The sequence below is a fragment of the Phocoena phocoena genome, chromosome 14, assembly GCF_963924675.1.
Source record: "Phocoena phocoena chromosome 14, mPhoPho1.1, whole genome shotgun sequence".
NCBI classification, from domain to species: Eukaryota; Metazoa; Chordata; class Mammalia; order Artiodactyla; family Phocoenidae; genus Phocoena; species Phocoena phocoena.
In genome coordinates, this window is record NC_089232.1 from 5176314 (window position 1) to 5200356 (window position 24043).

Genomic DNA, 24043 nt, shown 5'->3' on the forward strand with positions numbered 1-24043 from the left:
GATTCCTGGTGACAAACACAACACTGGATAACACTGTGGAAAACCCATGTGATATACGTATGTATCTAAAAGTCCACCTTTGATAGGTCCTATAATCTACGAGTTCACGTTTTTGGAGCCCCTGGAACACATTTGGAGTGGGGGCTCCATTTAATCAATCATGTTCCTCTAACCAGTCCCGGCCCACGGAGGTTCTGACCTGACAGCAGCTGCCCGACCCTCCCGTGTTAGTGAAAGCAGGGCGAGGAGGTTTTCAGGAGAGCTTCGGAGCCAGGAGGGTGGGTCTCCACTTGGCTCGGAGCAGAGCGCTACTGAACAGGGGCGCCATTTAAATACTCACCCCCACAGCACAGGGAAAGCAAGGGATCCCTGCTTGTGTTAGCTCCCTAAGCAGAGTAAAGAAAAAAGTCAAAGTAAAATGAAGCCTGTCAACCAACCATAGAGTGTGGGTTCTTTCTTACGTGTGTCGGTAGATAAATGTCATAGACTGATCCTGAATCCACGTCAACAGCATGGAATCCGGCACAGGATCCATAGATCACTTTCAACCTCTGGCCTTCCTCAACAGTGAGATCCACCAGTAATGGCTTATGCACCAAATCTCCAAATGACTACAAAGAAGCAACGGAGAGAGCAGCCGTGAGACGAAGCAGAACTTATTTCTGACGGTTCAAACTGGAGGAGCTAGACCCAGGCACGCCGTTACTCAATTACTGAACCACCCTGGCAAAAACCGTAAGCAAAACTACTCTGCACAGTACGTCTTTAAGTTATCTTGCTCTTATCTGTCAGTCAGCACCAGCTGCTCCAACGCAGACGGTGAGGAGAGAGAGCTGCCGTACGATACACGCATCAGTGTGATCATCACAGTCTCTGCTGAGCTACTCAAACCTCCACTTTAATTTTCCAGCTAGAGTGATAAGGCTAACGAGAGGCTACCATGTACCGTAACAGCCTGGGTGGCCTCAGTTTTCCCTTAACGTCAACACGTATAGCTCATAAGGCAGATGTGAATACGGTATTTATTTATAAAAGCAACGAGTACAGTTCCTGGTACCTGGTACATGAAGGGAATTAAGACCAGATCTCAGAAGATAATTGTAACTACACAATCGACAGCTTTTAGTCAGTAATATGTGGCTTTGTTTATTTTTTAAAGCAAATATGATAACCCCATTTATACTGCTTTACTGGGGAATCAAGGCAATCTAAATACGTCCATCTTCCAAATAATGGAAGCCGCCCCTTAATAAAATATGTCAAAACTGTTTAAAAACATAAGTAAATAGAATCTTTTTGGATACAAAATTCTTAACTTCTTCCCCTGCCCTAAAACAGCCCCGGGGGACAATGCTTAAGGTTTTTTGTCTAATATCAGAAATGATGTTATTAAGTGATACATCATATCTAATGTTATAGTAATATCATTTTCAATTAAGAATTTTATAAATTTGTATCTAGTGCAAACTCTAGAAGTATAAAAAAGAAATATTAAAAATATCCACAAAAATAACTGCTAATATTTTTCTACAGTATCTTTCTTTGAACAAAAATGGTATATTATACATATTTTAATACTTGTTCTATTTAATGTGTAATCATGCATTCCTTGTGTCATCAAGAGTTTCTGCAACTTCATTTCTAAATAGTCCTCTACTGAATAGATATACCTTAAAGCTGCCTGTTGCTGGATACCTGTCAAAAACATAAACATCTACATCTTTATACACGTCCATGACTTTAGGTGGAAAGTCAGGTCTGCTTTTTAAATGGAGGTGGTGTCAGTCTGTCCTTTCAATCCACGTGTCTGCCCAACATTCCACTCCTCTCTCACACTCCGAGGACTTAGAAAGCCGATAGCTCAGCTTGTTCCATTAGAAATGGCCTCTCGCATGACAAAGTTATACCAATATCAGCACATGCTTTTAAAAGACCAGTTGTAACCATTCGGGGTTGTCACACGTATTCCCTGGCTCTCGGCCACAGCGTGCACGGCTGATGCTACTTTTAAGTGCACTTGATGTTGTTACCTTAAAGGCCATAAATTTGTGATATGGCTTGGGTGCCCACGCATACACTTCCACAGAACTCTTCAAAGCAATGACCAGAAACTTGATTCTTTCATATTTTACTGCAACAACAAATAAGAGGAGCACAGGTCAGTATCAATGTGGGCTCTAAACTCTTCCAGCTGTCCTCTGCAAACTCTAAATATGCCTTCTGCTGAGCCACCAAACCAACAAAAGAAAATTGCTGCTGAGAGGTCAAGCCTCGTGGTTCACTTTTCCGATTCTTTAATGTACAATTCAGGCTGTTCCCATCCTCCTCTATGTTGTGTTGGACTCAACTCCATACCCTGGTTGCCATCGATGAGCACTTTCGCTGATGTCCCTAACCTTACCACCTTGAGGGCTCAGTACTAGTTCAAAAGGATAATGATGTGATTTATCAGACAAGAGGGTCCTGAATCCCAGCAAGAGGTCAAATCTTCCACGTGGCCTTTCCTGAGTCCTGCGTGGGGCTTACAGATGGAGGAACACAGAAGGCTACGACAAAATACTCATCAACTGAGTTTGAGTGCTATCTATTTCTGTGTACAAGATCAAGTATCATTTCAAACCACTTCCTGAGCTATAGAGACAATAGTAATTGCTAGGATTTTAGCTAAAGTTGTGTACTAAAAGTAAAGAAAATCTCTCTTTAACTTTTATATATATATATATATAGGCCTCGTTTACACAGCTGTTTCAGTCCTCTTCACGGCCAGCAACTCCGCTTAGAGCAGATACCCGGAAGGGCCCTGGCCACACCTGACTTACTGGCTGGTGCAGACTCCCGGTGTTTTCATGGGCTCTCTAAACCGCAGCACTCCGCCTTTGACCATGAGACTTGATAACTCTCCTTGTTATTTCATGTATTGTCACTATTCAAGTGAATCACATGACTATTAAGATACAAAGGATTATAAGAGGCCATCGAAAGCAGTGCTGATGGGATAGAATTTTCTGTGATGGAAAGGGTTTATGTCCACCCTGCTGATACGACAGCCACTAGTTACATGGGGCTACTGAGCACCTGGAATGTACTCATGTCACTGAAGAAAGAAACTGTAACGTTTATTTCATGATAATTAATTTACATATAAATTTAAATACCCACCCCCCACCCCGCCTTCTGAGCCCGGCTCAGGTTAACACATCTGCCTCTCACTCTCCTGTAGGGTCATCTATTCAGAGCCATTTCATTACATTTAGCCTTAGACGATTTCAGTTACTTATCAACAAATAAAAACAGTACACAGGGGCTTCCCTGGTGGCGCAGTGGTTGAGAGCCCGCCTGCCGATGCAGGGGACGCAGGTTCGTGCCCCGGTCCGGGAGGATCCCACATGCCGCGGAGCGGCTGGGCCCGTGAGCCATGGCCGCTGAGCCTGCGCGTCCGGAGCCTGTGCTCCGCAACAGGAGAGGCCGCAACAGTGAGAGGCCCGCGTACCGCAAAACAAACGAACAAACAAAAAACAGTACACAAAAACACAACACAGAAAATTCTAATCCCGAAATCTATACCGAGGTGATAGAGCCCTGCAGGATCACTCAGAATCAGTCCACTATCGGGGTGGCAGCCGCACTCATTAGTAACCAATGAGCTGAGGGCCGCGGACAGGTTACATAAACAAGACGACAACGCCAAGGATGTAACATCCCTGGGAGCAGAGGCACTGACTACAGTATGTAGTTTCATAAACACAGAGGAAAAGAAAACACACAAGCAGAAATCAACATTCAATACACCCCTTACGTTGCTCAGTCTTAAGTATACAGTCTCTGTATACTTAAGACTTGTACCATTTGCTAACCTTCTCAACCTCCCATTTCAAATTCAATTAGAACACATCATCTTGCCCATAAAACTGTAACTGGGCTAAGCTCCATTATTTCCCCTTTATTTCCAACACTAGTACCTATATTTTGATTTTCTTCCCCAACACGAAAAAACTTATTTTGGTTTTGTTCTTGTGAGATCTTATTTCACGAGAAGCACGGCAGGCATGTTGAGGAGAAAAGAACAAAACGGTTGCCATGAAACACTCACTGGCCAGCAAGATTCATTTCTTAGTGATGAGCAGAGTAGCTCTGCACAGCGCATTTAATTCGAACCAACAGGTCACAGCTACTTGGGCAAACTCTCAAACGTTCAATCAGTGACTGCCAAGGACCCAGAGTCCTCCAAGTGAGGACAAGCCTACAGCGCAGAGGAGGAGTCCAAACGTCTCTCCTCTGGCAACGCTCCCTTCTTCTCTGCCAAGATGTGAGCCACATCTTACAGAGTGTGGATTGTCCAAGGAAAGGGTGAGAAGAGGCTCACGACGGACGGCAGGGACAGCGGAGTTAAGATTAACTGCAGGCCTCAGGATTAGAAGGTGCCTCAGAAACGCCCTGATCCAGAAATGCGTTACAAGTCTCAGAGACAAGTTCATTACTGAAAGCTTCAAAAACACATGGATTTTAAATGGAAGATTAATTAAACCTTGGCAAAACAAAACCCTTACGCCCGTCGTGGGACTTACCGACTTTATAGTGGACGCATCCTTCCAGATCTCCCACGGTCGTCCAACCCTGCTTCTTCTCAACTTCCGGATCATTGTGAAGTATTTTATTTCTTAACCAGGACAAATAGTAGACACGTAACTTATCCTTTTTGCCTAGCAAAACAAATATAAGTACTTTACATGCATATTCAAAAGTAGATATCATCATTAACAACAAGAGTAACCAAAAGAAACTGCAATAAACAATAAATGTCATCCCCCCAGGGAACCGTTTTGTAAGTTTCACTAGCAACTCAATTCAAGCTATTATGTCATCTGATTCTCAAAACCCTCTAGTGTAACTATTATTTCCCATTTGAGAGCACCAAAGGGTTTCACAGATCACCCAACTTGGGAACTTGAACCCAGCCATAAACTGGAGATGGGCACAACTTACTGAGCTAACAGAAGACTCACACCCAGAACACGTAAAGAACTCCTATAAATCAATTAGAAGAGAGATAACCTAGCAGAAATATTGAGCGAGCGCCTAGAACAGACAAAAGATGTTATCGCATAGACTCATAAAAAGGTACTTGCTCTCAACAGTCTGAAAAGGATACAGACTGCGTAAGCCCACCTAAGACATTCTGGAAAAGGCAATATCGAGACAGTAAAAAAAGACCAGCGGGTGCCAGGGGCTTTGAGGGAGGAGGGAGGAGGTGGAGAACCAGAGGGGTTTTAGGGCAGTGGAACTAGTCTGTATGAAGCTGTAACGGTGGGTAAAATTATGCGTGGGTCGAACCCAGAGCGCGCACACACACACACAGAACGCTAACGCAAACCGTGGACTTCAGCTAACCTGTTAGCTAAAGTATTAATATTGGTTCATCCGCTGTAACAAATGTACCACATTAATGCGAGAGAATAGGGGAAACTGGAGAGGGCCAATATGGGGACCGTCTACACTTTCTGTTCAATTTCTGTGTAAACGTAAAACTGCTCTAGGAAAAGAGCAGTGTTCTAAGGTGTTCAAAGTCAGGACAGGGCTTCCCTCTGGGGAGGAGGGGCAGCGCAGGGGAGCCACCGGGGGGCTGGGATGGCTCCCCTCGTCCCCAGGGTGGGGGGCTACGTGCATGAGTTCTAACTGTGACTCTTCACGGAGCTGTACACCACTTATACGTCTGTGTACTTTCTGTGTCATGTCTTATACTTCAACACAACCTTATTAAGTTTTGAAGAATTTTTGAATGTGGGAAAATACTCAATGTATACTCAATGTATTAAGTGAAACAAAGATGACATCGTTTTATGTACAGTGTTTTATTCCCACACTATGAGATATATTTACAGAAACGAGGAGGGGGAAATACAATAAAATGTTAACAAGAGGTATCTCTGAGATGGGGGTTACATTCTATTTTATTCTTCCTAAGTTTTTTCCTGTTTTCGAAGTTGCCTACAACTGACATGTATTAATTACTTTTATGATTTTGAAAACCACTGAAAGCTATAAAGAGGAAAAGAATACCGAAAAGTCGGCCAAAAAAATGGTTATCAGTTGATTACTGATCCCCATGAATCATCTTGCTCACTGGATCACAAAATGACGTTTAAACCATTTTTTAGCAGATTTATTTTTCCTACGATTCTAAAACTTATCTTCCATCACTTAAATTAAAGCTCAAGTTTTAAACGGCTGTTTTCTCATTTAAGTAAGAGACGGACGGCGGACGGTGAAATTTCTGCATTTCAATGAACATCTTTACTTAAACCAAAAGCCTATTTGAAAACTAAAATAACCGCCAGAAATTTGTTACACATAAATAAATGTAACAAGTTTGAGTCAGCAGGTAATTAAATCAAAATCACTGCTGTTATCAGAGGACAGGTCTTACACTCCTACATACTCTTTGACCCCAGCAAAACCACAAATTATTAGGAGATTATGATCTAGGCAACATGGATTCATATGCCCGATGGTTAAGTGAGCTGCAAAGATACTTGTGAAAAATGTTTACATGAGAGGGAAAAAAAGGAATAAATGGAAAGACTAACAACAGAAAATAGGAAACAAACTATAGTACGTCTATGCAAAGACACATCCTGTAGCCGTGCAGAATGGGTACCATGACGGAACATTCAGGGACAGGAGAGAGTAGCCCACAAGGTTTGGACAAACAAGAAAGGACGGGATACACTTAAACTTCAGGGCAGTGGCTACCAAGGGCAAGTAGACGCCAAATGTATGCACAGTAGTGTATTCTAACATCTGTTAAAAACTATCTTGTCAGTATATGGGTGTCGTCTTATTCTCTCAGTGTTTGAAATGTTGCGTAACTATTTTTATGGAGATTTCTACCCCCTAAGTGTGTATTCTGAGTGTGTGTATGCTTAAAAGACTGGAAATTAAAAACTGAAGTTAACAGATGTTATCTTCGGATAATTTTACTATTTATTTCTCCCATTTGCTTTTCTGCAGTAGTTTCTTACTTTCTACAATGAACACATATAATTTATACTAAGAAAAATGCTCTTTCTAAAAAGACACTTATAGTAAGTGTTGACTGACGTTAAAAAAAAAACCCACGATACTTTTACCATCAATGGCAAAGAACAGTTCCTTGTGCGTGAGAGAGCCCTGTGGAAGGAAGTGGACATAAACCCACACTCTGAATGGGACAGGCCGCAGAGGGCGGCGGCAGGGTGAAGTAGGAAGTGCAGGTTCCTGTGCTCCCCGGGACCTCTCAGCAGAGCCCCAGGCAAATGTGTACACGTGGGTCCCCTCTGAATACATTTTCCTACCGTGTTACTGTAAAATCACGCTACGGTTCTAGGTCATTTAGCTATTACTTCAGAAAAGGAACTCACTCGAGTTCTGTGCCACCGAGTACCACGTTTTTAAACAGTGCTGGGGGCCTGCTTTCCCCGAACACACGCTTACCAGATATTGTCACCAAGACATTCAAGCCTTCCAGGACGTCCATCTGTTGAAATCGTCTTCTGTTGATCAGAGGATACACCTTCCCTTGGCCACTTCTGTCCAGCAGCATCAGGCCACTCTCTGTACCCACCAACAAGTTCACTCCTATTTGAAGGACACAGAAAGCCCACAATTTTACACTGTGCTTTGACAAACAGCCTTGTATGGAGTGCACAGCAAAGCTTATCTGGAAGAGTGGTTTCCTCAAGCCACCCACAGACAGAGCTTAAAGTACCCAAACTGCAACAAATCGTCACAGAAGAGAGAGGATGAAATACTCACTTACATGTAAAAAAGGATCTACGGGGGGGCGGGGGGGGGGGGGCAACGAGCCCGCCTCATCCCCCTGATTACCTTCACCACCCTCCAGTTTCCGGTTCTTCCTCAGTTGCCCCAGGACGTCCCAGCCCACCGTCTCCTGGGTACCACAGACTCTCCATCTCATCCGTCACATCAGACACCCGAACAAACCTTCATCTGATGTCACGATCCCCGCCTGCTTCCTTCACCTGTCTTTGCACGGGAAAACTTCTAGAACGAGCCATACACAGCCCCCTTAGTCCTTAACAGTTTGTGACTGCTCCGGCGTCTATCACTCAGTTTAAGGTTTTCTTAAAGACCACCCTCCATCATCCTTAAGAAAGGAACAGCTGCATTCGGTCCTGCGGTTTCTCACCAGCAGTGCACGTGCGCAGGCTGGGGGCGGGGCGTGCCTGCCGGCCGCGGGCCCATCCCGGCTCCACCCTCTCCAGCCTCGTGCGGTCTCCCCCTGGTCTCCACGCACCTTCTCTGCTTCCTAAGCGCGGGCGTCTCCCTTGCTGTCTGTCTGTCTGCTGGAGCAGGATCTCAGAACCAGAAACTCCTGGTTCCACCCCCAACTCCAGGCTCGTCTCCATCCACTTCCAGTCCTACCGAGACCAGCCCCACGAGCCCTGACGTTTCTATCAGCAGCAGCGCCAGCACAGCTGCTCCATGAAACTAGCCAAGCTGACCCCGCCCGAGAAGACCCCCCTCACGTTCCTGTTCCTCCGCTCTCCCCGCTTCAGGCTCCGGCGGCCTCACACCGACCGCAGACGGGTAGAGGCCTGAGGTGAGGCTGCTGCGACCCCCGCCCGCCCTCTACTTTCTCGCGACTGTACCGCAAACAGCCCTAACCTTCCTGCAACACTCCTCGGGCCATACCGTGCCCTCAGAAACGGCTCCCTCTCTCTCCGAGAGGGTACAGAAGCACCCATCCAGCATTCAGAACTCTCTGCCCCTCAAGCCGACTTTATCACTCACTTATTTCCCCAATTACACTGATTTCCTTGGTCTGTAACCTCGGTTGCCTAAACTAACTTGGTAACTGGTAGCACAGAGCACCTTGTACTCCTAGGGGATCGGGCACTTCTATGTTTGCACTGAGTCCCTGAACTGGATAATAAACTGGCTGAGTGAAGGAACGAAGTATGTGTGCTTTTACAAAGTAATCGCTCCATCGGTATTTTCAGGCAGATGGAATGACAGGGGAGAACAGCATATATTTCTTGAACCACGTTAACCATATTTACTCAGACACACACACACACACACACACACACACACACACACCTTTCCAGAAAACTTCAAAAGAACAATTGTGAAAGCAACAGGAAAACACCCTCCTCGCCCCCCCTCAGCTCCATGCCTATTTGGTATTGAGTGGGGGAACCCTAGCACCAGGAGGACAGCATCTACCCAAGAACACCTTATGAGGAAACCAGAAACACCTTTTGGGTCCTGGGGGACAGCGGGGAACCTGGCATTTACACATGTACTCACATCACCGCTACTTTAGCAACTAACAGAGAGCCAGGCATGCGTGGATGCGGTTACCAAGACGCTGGAGCGCTGTACACTGCAAGCTAAGCTGCTGTCCAACTTTAGCCGACAGCCAAGGAGTTCACTCCGAAGGTCCCAGTTCATACGCTATTTCAGCATTTTCCTGGTCGACCTTCCATATTGAGAAGCTAAAAAGAATCTACGTCAACTACCCAAATGTGTAATAACTACACCAAATACGACGAGCATTGTGAAATCTATTATTTGTGGTTTCCAAAAACAAACACCATTCAAACCTCCATCAAGGGTTTACGGCAAGAAAGATTCAAACGAGCTGAAAAAAGTCTTCATATACACAAAAATTGTAGCTATTTTAGCACTTACCATATTTTCCAATTCTCCAAGAACTGTGTCATTTTGTAAAATACTGAGCGCTAGCAGTCAAAAGAATACAGACAGTCACTGGAAAATAGCAACCTTGGAAATTATGGGCCTATGAAAAACACTGTGGCCTGCTGCACCAACCGTTTTTATAAATGTACTTTTTTTAACCTTACAACTGTTAGTTATCATTAAACTTTACAATGCTAATTGTTCAAAGGTAAGCAGGGCTACGAACTGCAATTGTATCCGCAGGAATCTGGTGCAGGGTGATGGAAGAAATGGCTAAGAGCTCTATAACATGTGATTTAAAATTTCCTTTCAATTCTACGATGAATTACACTGTGGTCAAAGCAGCAAAGTAAGTGCACACAATTCTTCATGATCATAAGAATGGAAACTACTATCACATCCAAAAGATGTGTTAAAATAATTCTGGCTGTGAATAAGGAGAAATTGCCTTACTAAAAAATTAAATAAATATGCAGTAATTTACAAAACAAGTCAGTTCAGTAAGATGAAGGATGCTCCCTGCAAGCGTTTTCTAGGAAGGTACACAAAAAACTAACCTAACGCGGGTCAGCGAAACACAAATGTGTCAATTTCACCATTTCAAGAGCACTGCAGCCTCGTCTGGACCTCCCCTTCTTGTCAGGCTACAGCTCTCATAGCACATGCTTTAACTTTTCTGGGTCTATGTCTTTGAGAGACTTATTTTTAACTTCACTTAAAAGGTAACTCATGACAGCTATCCCAAGCAGTTTAAGGAAATCCACCAGTGATGTATGTGACCCAGACACGGGGCAACTCAAACACACTCGGATATAGAAGTCACCTATTTTAAGTCACCTCCCTCTCTCTTAACATGATGAAACAGAGAGTTCTACTGCATTTTAAAAGACACAGGCTTGAGAGAGTCACCTATTTTTCTCAGAGGTAGTGAAGAAGTTAATTAGGAAAAAGAAGGATTTTAGTTTTAAAAAAAAAATCAGATAATGGCACACAGAATGGGGCCCAGCACTTCGCAGGACATTAGAGGACTATAAATTAAGTGTGACACAGCTACCAAGGGCAAACATCCTAGGCACAAACTACTTCGCCAATTTGGAAAGAACATATTTAACATTACTTCTACGCTGAACATAATGTCATCATTTTGATGATATAAACACCCCCAAGAAGGCCTTTAATATGAAGAAAACCGTGCCTGCAATGGGCAGAGACGGCTCTTCCAAAGCCCTCGGGGGAGCGGGGGTAGGGGCTCACGGAAGGGGCAAGGGAAGCCAGGACGGACCAAGGCCCAGAGTGTGGAAGAGGAGGACAGTCTATCAAGTTACGGGCCCTTCCGGAACACCAGGAGGGAGGACCATCTCGAGGTTCAGCAGGGGAACCCTGAGGCCCTCGTGGCTGCTTCCATCACCCTGGGCCAGGCGAGGGGCCGGGAGTGAGAAGAGCTGATGGGGTCACAGGGGAAAGGCAGCGCCGTCATGGACACGCCAGGAGAGCCCGTGAGAGGATGTGCTGTGTCCTCATGCGTTTACACGGCAACGTCCAAGGAGCAGGAAACTTTTCTGAATACAGTGGCAGGGCTCCTCCCCGTTTCAAACAGCCCATGGCAGGATTCCGGGAGTGTTAACAGGTGTGGCGCTGGAAGGCGTGGTTCACGCAAGAGCAGGCGCACCTGCGGGGCTGGGGGAGGCGTTGGACGGGGGTGACAGCCAGGAGGCGGCAGAGCCGTGCGCGCCGCAAACTCGGAGAACCCCTCTCGCGGTGCCCACACAAGCCTGCGTGGTGAGGCGGCTCACGGCCCCCTCCCGCAGACTCTCGGCCCTGGCAGACTGCTTCTAAGAGCTCCACTCAGATGTTAGGCCCAAGTCACAAAGAGCAAGGGAAAAATGATAAACTGAAACATTTAAAGAAAAGCAAATTCGACAAATTTCTTCATTCTCCCTATAAGTATGGGCCAAATCAAATGTCTTTCTCATTTTTCCCTTTTCTTCTTTATATGAACAAACGGAGATGAGTCAGTCTTTGCAACACCCGACGGCTGAAACAAGGGCAGGCCTGTGTGTGTCCCTGCAGGATTCCTGCAGGGACAGGGGACGGGGACGGACGTCAGGAGTCTTCCATCTCACCTGCCGATGACGCCTCCAAAAACACCTGCACTACCTATAAACGACCGGTCCACCCTTGAGACTAAAAGCGAAAGGGTCAGAGTCACAGTGAGATACCTACCCCACAAGGCAGCGCACAGAATCTCGGAGTTAAACCTCTTCTTGTATTTGCGAATCTCTGGGGTGTCGCTCTGTGGCCTAGTGTTGGTGGGGTTCACATTGACCACTGAGCCCTTCCGGGTAGGATCTTGCCTTATGGCCTCCGATCTCATTCCATCACAGGAAAATCCCACTGAAACACAGGACACTGGAATTATTTTGTGTCTCCACGGGCACTGGGCCTGCTCCCTTCCCCACTACGCCTCAAGCAGATACTCAAGTCACAACCAACTCTGGGCCTAGGAAGAGAACTCTGTAAGGAATGTACATGGAAAAAGGAAATGACCCTGCAGCTCATTGCAAATAAGGCAGTGCAAGCGGGCTGGGCATCCGGTCCGAGGTCTGCGCCTGCCGGCCACCAGCATGCGTGCCCAAGCCACCAGAAAGAGCGGCGCAAGGCGCCCAAGCCCGCTCGTCAGCTGCTTTCCTGTTGCTGCTTTACTTACCCACAGAAGTCACTGTTGTCCCACTAGATGGAGAAATCTGTAGTAATCTGGGGTCTATAAAAGGTGTAAAGGAGGAGGAAGATTTGTGTTTCTGGAGTGTGCTACTAGCGGACTGAGTCTGCAATGTAAATTCAGGTGTGTTAATACAATGACAGTAAAGGAACAAACAAAGAACACTTCAACCCACCTCTACAATGCACTGCTTCCCAATACAAAAGCCCTATCCCCCCGCTTCCTCCCCCAGAATGCTCCGGAGGTGCTTCTGCATGTGTACCCCACACCCCCCAGCAAAGGCTGTTTAACCGGGAGCCAAAGAGAGCTACCCCTCTTTTCAGAAATATCGCTCCTCTAAGACGGAACACGCAAGCTACCAGCAAAATCTAGACTTCACGCTCCTCCGGTTTTTAATAAATAATTATAATGAAAACTCCTAAAGGAAGTTTGAAATGTCTTGATCTCAATTCATCAATTTTTGAATTTACTCTCCTGCCCCCCCCCCGCAAAAAGTCCAATGAATCTATGTTGGAATACTGGCAAATCTTAATTTTATACCGTTTCTTTTAAAGTGAGCCTCTTGCCAGAAAGCTACAGAAGCTTTGGCCACCATCATTATAGGTGCGTCATCATAAAATCCACATCAAATAGGGGCTCATTAGTGAAAGGTGTAAATACAGAGTAAGGTATATCCTTTTGCTCTTTTAGGAATGGGAGTGCTTTGGTTAATAATGTAACTTAAGACAGAAGAAAAAAAAAAACGGCACGAAGGAAGTGAAACAAATTGTTAAGTGGAAATGTAATGACAATTAAAAACAAAACAAACAGAAAAATAAACTTGCCAGTTTAGTGAGTTAAGGGTTATTGTAAATACTACACATTAGAGCAAAATGGAGCCAAGTGTAAATATAAGAAGGGATGTAAGTGTAGGTGGGATATATAAACGGAGGAAAAATACCATGTCTGACCACGTGCTTTTGTCCTGTACCGTTGCACCCCCCTGGGCAGCTGAAGTCACAAGTCCTGCAGCCCACCCCCTCCTCAGCTCTCCCCTCCCACCTGACACAGCTGGCCTGCTGGCAGGCTTCCTGCCCAGGCCCACGATCTGGGGCCCATCCAGCCGATGGCGGCCAATGGGATGCCGAGCCTGCCTTGGCAGTCAACTTGCCCCTGGCTCCTCAAGGGGAGAGGATTATTCTGACTCTTTCTAACGAGGGAACCAAAATAGGACCAGGTGGGCAGGCCGGCAGTTCAGTGCTTTCATTGACACGACTGGCTGAAGCTACGTGCCACCTGCAACCTCCTTCAACTGTTAGACAAAGGCATTGAAACCAAAGCTCCCACAAAAACGATCACTTGCTTAACTAAGGACAGGGTGCCCACGGTGGACTGTCCCTGCGCTTGGGGCATAACCCTGTTCCAACCAGCAAGAATCACCCAACCGGCACCCAGACTGAGAGCACATAGCCACGCCTTCGAACAAGCACACAGGATTTCCCATTCAAAATGTGAAATTAAAAGCACGCTCAGTTCTTTGCCTTTCTTGTTTAACATCCTAATTTTCTAGGTTTCCCCCAAAAGCAATTTGGCCTCTTAAACTCTGAGTGATGGTATATTTCAAGGAGAGAAATCCTTCAACAAGGTTGGCAAAAATAAATGAGTAACCAACCAACAACGCCCACCCCCTCCCCCCACTCCCCGAAACAAACAAACAAAAAAGATCCAGCCCTTTTGGAAGGAGGGCCCTGTACAGAGCAACACATTTATCCCGATAAGGCCAAGTCTGCTTAATCAAATGTTTCTTATATTTGATGTACTGGATAAAAAGAATGAAAAAGGCAGATTCCACAAATGACTACCAGAATTTCATGCCAAATACATAATGCATCTGAGAACACAGCGATCATTTTAGACTTTTTTTTGAAAAATAAACTGAATGAGGAAAGCCATGCAACTACACTTATCTAGAGAAAGGTAAACAGTGAACTGGCAAGTTTGGGGGGAGATCGCTCCAGGGTTAAGGGGTTTGTATGCAGATCTGAAACTTGTTACTGGGGGGGTGGGGGTCGGGGGTGGGGGAGAGAAGGGGAGGTGACAGAAGAAGGCGGGCGGGGAGGGGAGGGGAGGGGAGGGTGTGGGAAGGGCTCTGCAAACTAGCTCCTAGGCAGTGCTGGTCTAACCCTGGGAGAGCAGCCAGCTGTGGTGCGAGACATACCTCGTTAGGAGTGAGCTTGTCCTGGGGTGTCTGTGGGGACATGGTGGGTGTCGGCTGGCTGGAGGATGGGGAGGAGGAGGTGGAGGAAGTGGAGGAGGAATGGCTTTGCTGTAAGAGATCTGGCAAGAGGTGAACGCGACCGGCAAAGCCATTGCTCTCATGATGGCTGGCGCGCTTTTGGTCAACTGCACTCTGCAGAGAAAACAGGCACACTGGTCTCGCTCGCGCGCCGCTAGCATTGCCGAAGACCCTACTGATACCTGACTGCTGGCGGTGCTGTGTGACTCTCAACTCTGTTACGTCATCAAAGGACGACTGGAGGAAATCAGCCTGAGCTGCTCACGCTTCCTCGCCAAATGCCTAGGCTGAGCCAACAGAATTCACGGCACCGCATCTGATGACCGCAGAACCCAAACAGCGGGTGTTTCGTCTGGTTTACCTGCCACAGGAGCTGCTGTTACCAAAACCACTGGCTTTTCTCTCTCCTTTTTAAATCTGTCTAAAGCTCTAGAAAGTACCCGTCACTTCTTTGAATCCTGGTCTTGTCCGGACCAGGCCCTTCCCGCTTTCCATACGAATGCACTGCCAGAGCATGAAACACACTCAGGGAAAAGTCCAAAGTGCTACACAGGTGCCCTGCTCCACTTAAATGAGAAGCACATCCCTTCCTTCCATCTGAGCTAAGAAATGAACAGACCCTTGTAAAACTTGGTAATCCAAACGGAGCACACCTGGGTGGCACACCATTAATATTCAACGAGGGAGGAGCCTAACGCCCGGACCATAGAAGAGAGGCGCCCCACCCTGCTCCGGCTCCCGGCCCCCGGGCAGCTCCTTCCTGCCTGCCTAGCCGGCTCCCGCCACAGACCCCCGGCCTCGGAGCCGAGAGCTCCGCGCAGACCCCCACTGCCCGGCTGCAGACCCGCTGCAGGCCGTGGCGTGCCCCCTGCGGCTTCTCTGTGCTCAGATGCAGACCGTGGGGCCCGCGGGCTGCTGGAATGAGGGCTGCCGCGTGACATGCAGGCGAGCGGGGCGGCGTGGGGGGGGGGGGGTCCCCGCTGGCCACCTCGGGGCATGCAGCACACGACGCTACCCTCCGGGTCTCTTGTTAGGTGAGAACAGACGATGATGTAGAAACAGCATGAGCGAGTGAATGAGCAAGTGGGTTAATGACTACAGGAGAAGCCAGCCTCCAACGAGGAGAGAGGACACGGGTACCTGGCGGACAATCAGGGTGCCCTCCTTGGACGGGGTCATGGCTGGTTCACTCTCCACGTCGTCGTGGACAATCATCGTTTTCACGGACTCCGTCTCACCGTTGCTCAAGTTCAGAGATGACCTATTGAGACAAAATCCAGACGTGAAGGGCCATAACCCACGAGCCGAGGATATACCGTTGAGATTTTTCACCTTCTCTGAGTCCTAAGATGAGATCGGGCTACAGGCATAAAGTTTCCTCTAGGGAAATGAACTGCCGTTTCCCTTTTTTCACAGCCTCAAATTAAGAGGAAGAAATGAAACACACGGAGTACTGGGAGAGGCCCTGACATGCACACACACCAACGAAGAGAAGGGGGAAAACAGAAAGGCCGTCTGCTGCTGACTGCACGACGGGGAAACGGTAACTGTTCACAGGATCAGAGGACAGGTTTTCAACAACTGGCCCCAAGTGGACAGAAGGCCCGGTGGGGACACGCATCCCCCCTGAAGCAGGGCGGGACTGACGCGGCTCGGGCGTCCTCCGGCCCCGAGGTGGGCTCCTCGGGGCCTTCCTGCTCCACGTCGTCGTCCTCCTCATCCGTCGTCCCGGACTCCTCGCTGGACGACGAGTAGTCTGTCACCTTGTGCGGCGGCCGCACGTCTTCCGCCGCTCGGAGCTCTCTGGCCAGGGCCGTCAGGTCCTAGGGCAGGAGACAGAAGAGAGGGTCAGGCAGGAGAGCGACGGGGAAAGAGTGCAGGGCCAAGCGCTTCGTTCTCACTATCCATCAAACGGCCGCGCCAGCTTTGCCAAACTGCCTTGCAGGGTGTTTATCGGTATCATGGAGGGGAGCTCTCAAAGCTTTCGATAGAAAAGACGAGACCAAGAAAAGTCAAAAAGATAAAACAAAAGATAGAAAAGATTTTTTTAAAAGTCCAAGGTGGTGGGGCTTCCCTGGTGGCGCAGCGGTAGAGAGTCCGCCTGCCGATGCAGGGGACACGGGTTCGTGCCCCGGTCCGGGAAGATCCCACGTGCTGCGGAGCGGCTGGGCCCGTGAGCCATGGCCGCTGGGCCTGCGCGTCCGGAGCCTGTGCTCCGCAACGGGAGAGACCACAACAGTGAGAGGCCCGCGTACCGCAAAAAAAAAAAAAAAAAGAGTCCAAGGTGCTGTACATAGTACAAACCTCACAGCCGTAAAAAAAAACAAGAGCCGAGCACATTCTTCTCCGGCTATAAAACTCTGGATCAACAGAGTTGGTCTGTGCACACAGACCTTGGTAGTGTGTTATAAAGATGCCCGCCCCGTGACAAAGTCTTCTTTTGAGGAGATTTTGCAGAAAGCAAGTTTTTAGTTAAACAGGGGTGATTTCAAGTACTTATTGGGTGAGGTTTTTAACTCCAACTTTTATTTTTAAAAATTTCCAACTCACAGAAAAATGAGAGTGAAGTGAGCACAGGGTACGGCTCACATCTGGCTTTACCGAGGGCCAACAACTTGCCACGTGCGTGAACAAAGTTCCTGACGTGTGCTGTGAGAAAGCACTGCCGTGTGTCTGGCCGTGGGAAGGCAGCTGGGCAGGCTACCCTGCCGCTGCCTCGAGCGTGCACGCTGGAGGGGGAAGCGGCCCAGGGTCAGCGCTGCTGTTCACGAGGGCTTCAGTTCCCTTTCCTCTTCTACATGCAGACACTGTGAGACCCGATCGACTATCCAAATATAACTTCCGAGCTTGACTACGATCTCTATTGTACATTTTCATACAGAAGTTCAACGTACGTATCCTTCCACTTAAAATTTTCACTTAAAAAGTAGTGGTTTTTTGGAAGGCAGGCTATGTGGCCACTCTTCCTTCTCCTTCTGGCGTCGCTCCTTCTCACCAGTTAAGAACACGCTTCTTTCCCTGGAGCCTGAGCCTCTGAGACAAGCGAGCAGGGACTGGCCTTGAGTCCTGCTCGCGACTTCCCGAGAACAGCTGCGGCCTTTTGTTAAAGTGACTCTAAAGGGCCGTATTTAATAATAAGAATGAACGCATGCAGCCAACATTCAGGGTTTCTAATTCTAGAAGAGAGCAAGCTGAGGAAGGAAGAGGCATGCAGGTCGAATGCAGGCTAAAGTTAGAACGCTGCTCCGACACTGAGCCGTTCAGACGGGGCTTACCACTTCGCCCTTCGGTCAGCGGGGTCCCATCGAGCCAGAGAAGCCATCGGTGAGGAGGAACCCACAGCACAGGAAGCAGGGAGGAGAGAAGGGGGGCGGGGGGGCACAGAAATCAATGCAAGCGGGAGACAAAACCACCCCAGCAGGCTCAAACCCCCAGTGCGCCCAGTGACGGGCAGCTACTGCGTCGAGGACTAAGGAGAAGAGGAACAGCCACGCCGCCGCCCCACGTACCAAAGGGCAGCATTTAAACCATGGGAGAGTTTAAGAAGGTGGTGGAAAAACATCTCTTCCAGAAGCCAGTATTTTAGATGCCCACTCATCAAGAGCATGTAAAGGTTGATGCCAAGCAAAGAGATAGAAGGCTTTTCTTTCTTTTGTATTTTTTAAATGACTAAGTGGCGGGGGGGTGGGGGGCAGCGGCACAAGTGGGCCAAGGTTTACCGCTTTCCTTATAACCCCTCAAACCTGCGAGACCCCACAGGGAGGCCTGCAGGCCGCGCAAGGAGAAGGCTTTAATAGAAAGATCTCACTCGAGTTTGAAATGAGTAAAATGGATTTTGTGCAATTCTTACAGCGGGCTTGAGAGGTCTAAAAACTTCCTTTTTATCTTCAGGCTTTTTTGCTGCATTTTCAAGGCGCTGAGATGGCGAGCCCTCAGATTTGGATGACGCTGTGAAGTTCAGAGACAAGAAAGGCCGAGCCACGTAAACATCTGAGTGCGGGCCACGAAGCCACCCAGCCCCCCCGGCACCCGTCCTCTCCCCTCATTAGCCCTGCTCACAGCAAGGTCTCCACGCGCCGGTCTGAACCCCGGGGTTTGTGACTCCTTCCCGAGAACCCTCGACCGTCACACTGCGCTAACACGTGTTCACAACTCCTTGTGACGTTACATCAATAACACAGTAGAGGGAATTTCCACTAATCTATTCTTATGAGTAGGTTACGATATCCAATGCTGATGACAATATCGATGGAGTTTAGACTCAGAGGAGTGGGTTCAAATCTCGGCTTGGATATTTCGCTAATCACCTTGGATGAGTTACGTAAACTCACTGACCTGCAGTTACCTGAATCTGTAAAATGGAGACAGTACATACCCATCTCCTGGGGTTACTGTAAGGATTAAACGAGACAATGCATGGACAGTACTCGGCATGCGTCAGCTCTCAAAACCTCACGCTTTACTATAAAATTATGACGACTGTTATTAGTGTCACTAGCAAACCTACACTGAGACACTGTTTTGTATTCATAATATGCAGCTGTGACTGAAAAGGATTTCCAAAATACAGCCAACCCTTGAACAACACGGGCTGGAATTTCGAAGGTCCACTCACGTGTGGATTTTTTCAACAGTAAATAATTCCGTACCACAGGATCCACAGCTGGTTGGATCCATGGGCGTGTAACCACGGATGCAGAGGAACCGGGGGTGCAGAGGGCCGAATACAGATGAGGATTTTCAACTGGTGGGGGGTACCCCTAACCCCTGGGTGTTCAAGGGTCAACTGTACTGACTGGAGCCCGATACGGTGAACAGGCACAGGGAAAAGGAAAGGTAGGCATCCTACATCTCACTCTGAAGCGCTCCCCGGAGCCGCTCTGAGACCCAGGGTGGGAGCCGGGCTGGGATCCTGAGTTGCTGGACCCCGAGGAGCTGCCACTGCCAGGCCTGGGCACCAGCTTCTCCACTCTCTCCCATAGCAGCCTGGGCTCGATGCTGCTGTTGGAGAAGACGAGAACAGCTAATGCGTTATCCCAAGACGCAGGGTCGAATCATAAACATGCACACCGTGTCATTCGAACGCAGGGATAATGAGAAAATCAGCCTACCAACAGCATTTAACGTGAAATTCACCGAAAGTTACAGTGGCATTATTCATTGGTTTTATCTCAGATTATCTTAACAAACCCAAAATGCTAAAAGACATTCTACCATTAGCAGACGAATCTTCTCTGGGTGTGAGAGGAAACGCTACTGTTTGGTCTAGGAGTGTCACTCGTTCTGTCTCAGCTACAAACTCAGTTCCTTACTATGAAAAATTCCACTTACATAATTACACACAAAATCAAACTACACACAAATTCCCAGTACTGACCACCACCCCTCACGGCTCTCAAGAACTGACACTTAGGCAGTATGCTCGTTCTTTCGTGCTCTGGGCTGGAAATGTGACCCCACACGGGCCACGGTGTATCCCTGCCGTCGACACACCACAGCATGAGTTTTCTAGGTAAGAATGAACACACGGACTCGGGCATAGGAGAACCCCGCAGCCCACCCTGATCCCTAAAGGCTCAGAAAGCTCTCTCTCTGCAGCTTCTGGGCTGTCACCCACTCCACTTCCTCATGTTATATACCGAGACACCAAGTACAGAGGTTCAGCGATGAGCAGAGTACAAAACACTCAAGACGGCCTTTCCTTCCTCTGAAACGGTGCTTGCTGGTCGACGGAACGGAGGTGATGACAACATGCTACCGCTGGGAATACGGTCGCCACCGGCTACGTGAGGTAAGGAGCCCCTGGAATGTGGCTAGCTCAGCTAAGGAAATTAAGTTTTAATTTTATGTAATTTTAATTAACTTCAATTCAAATACAAGTAGCCTCATGTGGCTAACAGCTCCCATATAAAACAGAATGGCTCCAGAACCTGAAAAATCCTTTGTGGTTAATTCACGAGTTTCTTGCCAACTCTGAGTCAACCACTCCCTTTCTTCCGTAGCCTGTGTGTGATTTCCGTACACTCCCAGAGCCCCCAAACATCCTTTGCGTAGCAAGCCCTCTCGGGTTACAATTCCCTTAGAATCCCCCCTTCCCTGCTGTTCCTTCCTGTTACTCTCACTGAGGCAGGCAGTTTTCACCTTAAAGCTGCTGCAATACACAGTCGGATTTAATCTCTCTTTTCACCGCAGATCAATTTGATGTCATTCATGTGAATGGACTTCACGGCATTTCCTTTATACACGGATCACCTCTTTGCCCCAGAACTTCCACGTTTATGAGCATTTTTACGCAAGCGGACGGTATAAGACTGCAGGACACTGTGTAGTAAATCTGCCCCTAAGCTTCGCTCTTCTCTTACCTGGTGGAGTTTCTCTGACCTGCTTGGCTGTTGTGCTGCCCACTGCCCTGCAGCGGGGAATCCCGACGGGACAGGACGGGGGACCGGGACGTCGTTCTCACAGGAACCTTTGGGTACAAAATACAGCAATTAAATTACTGAAAACATGAGGAGGAGAAGAAAAGACTACTCCCTACCACACGTGTCTCTCAGGCAGTCCTAGTTACCTTAGCCTTGCTATCACCGACCTACCCCCAACCCCTGATCCTTCTCTGCCCTCCAGTGATACAACAGAAGAGTAGTCCAAGCCATCAAAGGCACTGGGACAACCTTTCTATGCTCCTAACCACATTTAAATGATGTTGGCACTGAAGCTTGGTGGCAGGGCACGTACAAAGCATCTTACTGAGATAATGTGAGAATCAGGAAAACAAGCTCAAAGAAACCAAACAATGGCCTACAAATGGATGAGCGAGAAACGAAGAATGTAGGAAGCAAGAAAATACTCAGAGGAAGCAAATTCCAAGTGGAGGAAAAATAAAATGTGTCTTTTTGTTTAATTTCAGCATTAAGTAATTACCAAACCAAAAATTGTAAAAACATGGAATTAAAAAAAACACCCAAACAAAAACAAAAATCCCTCAATTAAAAAAAATCATTTTTTGAAACATTTATGTTAATTTTTTTCCCTTATAATACCTTTTCTGAAAATTTTGATATTAATTAATGGTGCAAAGTAATCGATAGCTTTTGTATAAGCTTAACACAACAGCTGCTAAAACAAATTTTGATTCGGTCTGTTCTAGAAGCATACCCTTTACAGATGTACTCTTAAGTTATTTTGGTACTTTGTGCGTAAGTACAGAGTCAGCGACAGCAATGAAAAGGTAACTGGCCGATGGCTGAACCTAACTGCCTCACTATGGAATTTTCTCCCCACCGTCAAAAGTTCCTCTGCCATTGCCCCTTAATTCTGGTGACGTCACCACACCCTTAATTGAAATGAATAATTTAAAAAAAATAACAAAAAGGAAAAAGAAGCACACATCTGTTTTCCTGCTTCTTACCCTTGGAGGCACCTCGTCACTGTCTGATCTAGACCAAGCCTTTTGGGCGGGGTCGGGTACCTCCGACTTAGAGTCAGAACTCTGACTTAGCACCTCACTGCGGGAAGGTGGACATGGGTCCTGAGAGCGAAGATGGTGGTGTGCAAATTTGGGAGGAGAAGGGTCACTGAAGGAATGGGATCGCGAGACAGGGGAAACACTGTTCTTGAGAGATGCCAGGTGGGACCACTGTACCTTACAAGAAAACAAAACACAAAACATTCAATGCGTTCTGCAGAAAACGCTTTTCTGGTCAATACCAAATCCAAAGCGGGAGCCGGGGCAACGCACAGGAGGCAGTCAGGAATAGGTCAGCCAAGCAGTACGACAGTTATGCTCTAAGTGGAGAGGTGGTCTGGGGAGCACAATATGTAGAAAAGAACAAATGTACATTTATAAGGAAAACTCTTAATATCCAGACAAATGTTAGAGAGCAGTAAACGTGAAGATTTAAAAAAAAAAAAAAAAAAAAGCCTCACAGCGCTCCCGTCGGAGGGGCAATGTGCGGCATGCATTTCTGCGTCAAAGCAGCGTGGACGGGCAGAGAGGGAGGAGACCGCAGGACGGACATCGCCACACGTGCAAACCTCTCTACCCACCCTCCCGTTACCTGGCAGGGCAAGACGTCTGACCAAGTAACAACAGAGCCACGTGTTTACTGTGCGAAGACCAACCCCGCACGTTTGGACAGATTCTAAGAGCGTAACTTAAAAACAGCCAGCTTTCCAGATACACCACCGATTTTCCTTCTTTCTTGTCCCAAGTCTTAAAACACTCCAACCCCACAGAACTCCACATGTCTTTTGTATTAGTTAGAAAAAAAAAGAACTTTGATTTCTTTGTATCCTGTTCAGCGCTAGGATTCCCTAAAAGGACTGCTGAGGGGGGTATTCCTTCTACTTGACAACTGAAGAAATAAGACAGGTCCTTGGCAGCTGAGTTCATCTGGTCACTTCCAAGTTGGAAAAGCAATCTCTGAAACAATCTGCATTTTCTGGAAATTATACTTTTTGTTTTAAAATAACTGTTCAATGTGGAAATTTACATAATTCTAGCTATACATCTATTACATCATCACATTTAATAAAAACAGGAAATACCAAATCAGGATTGGCTCAACCTTGCCAAGCGTTAAGATCCAGAACTGGTTCCGAAAGAATGTTCTCGTAAGTACAGCTTTTGGCCAAAAGCAACTCTAGATAGAAAAGGGACTCTTTTTCCTGGCCCTACGTTAATTAATCAGCAGTATAAAAAGCAGTCTACACAATTCATGAACTCCTATTTTCTAAACTGTTAGTGGCCACATAAAGATTTTCTATTTACGGTAAGTATAACGTTCATCAAACCTATTTTCCTTGTCCCCATTCCCCTCCCTTTCCCCCTTCATCCTGTCCTGCTTTCTTCTGCATCCTTCTTCTTTCCATTCCTCACTCTCTGGAGTTGCCCAGTGGCTTGTGCGTCAGCTCTTCTGGGAATCAAGACGCTGCTGGTCTCACGTAAACACCAACCTCCCAACACCCGCCGCCCTGCCGAGCTTAATCCTGGGTCTGTAAAACTGCTCCATACCAAGGATCTTTCTTGTAAAGTGCATTCAAGTCCTCATCTGGGTTTGTGTGAACACCACCGCTACCACTACCGTCCCCCAATACATGCAGACATCAGTGACAGGTTAACTCGGGCTCAAGGACTTGTGCCCAGTACTCCAGATGACACGGCTGCAGGGAGCGAAATGCCTGAAAGTCAATGATTTTCAGCAAGAGTGGGAACCAGCGTCTTAAGGATCTCTGGGATCTCCGACATGCGTCATCTCTGCTGTCTGCTTTCTCTGCCAGACAGCACGGAGGTCCCCGACCTGGGCGAGGCCGAATGCTGAGGCCGACCCAGTGGCCTCTATCCTGAC

At 47.4% G+C, this 24043-nt stretch overlaps 1 protein-coding gene across 41 annotated transcripts in view; it reads right to left on the reverse strand.

Moving 5' to 3' along the window:
• The window catches only part of MAP4K4 (mitogen-activated protein kinase kinase kinase kinase 4), a 171911-nt gene that overhangs the window by 2894 nt on the left and 144974 nt on the right, over nucleotides 1-24043 (reverse strand). For 5 of the 41 annotated variants that reach the window (XM_065891520.1, XM_065891507.1, XM_065891512.1 and 2 more), the window contains 13 exons: nucleotides 22105-22338; nucleotides 21059-21165; nucleotides 19546-19697; nucleotides 18547-18644; nucleotides 17972-17980; nucleotides 16344-16519; nucleotides 15837-15957; nucleotides 12410-12527; nucleotides 11926-12096; nucleotides 7471-7614; nucleotides 4566-4700; nucleotides 2031-2131; nucleotides 462-611 (listed from right to left, as the gene is read on the reverse strand). In XM_065891520.1, the coding sequence (XP_065747592.1) occupies nucleotides 462-611; nucleotides 2031-2131; nucleotides 4566-4700; nucleotides 7471-7614; nucleotides 11926-12096; nucleotides 12410-12527; nucleotides 15837-15957; nucleotides 16344-16519; nucleotides 17972-17980; nucleotides 18547-18644; nucleotides 19546-19697; nucleotides 21059-21165; nucleotides 22105-22338 (1716 nt within the window). Of the gene's footprint in view, nucleotides 1-437; nucleotides 612-2030; nucleotides 2132-4565; nucleotides 4701-7470; nucleotides 7615-11925; nucleotides 12097-12409; nucleotides 12528-14618; nucleotides 14811-15836; nucleotides 15958-16343; nucleotides 16520-17971; nucleotides 17981-18546; nucleotides 18645-19545; nucleotides 19698-21058; nucleotides 21166-22104; nucleotides 22339-24043 lie in introns of all 41 variants that reach the window. The other 36 variants (XM_065891503.1, XM_065891496.1, XM_065891491.1 and 33 more) reach the window with 22 other exon arrangements.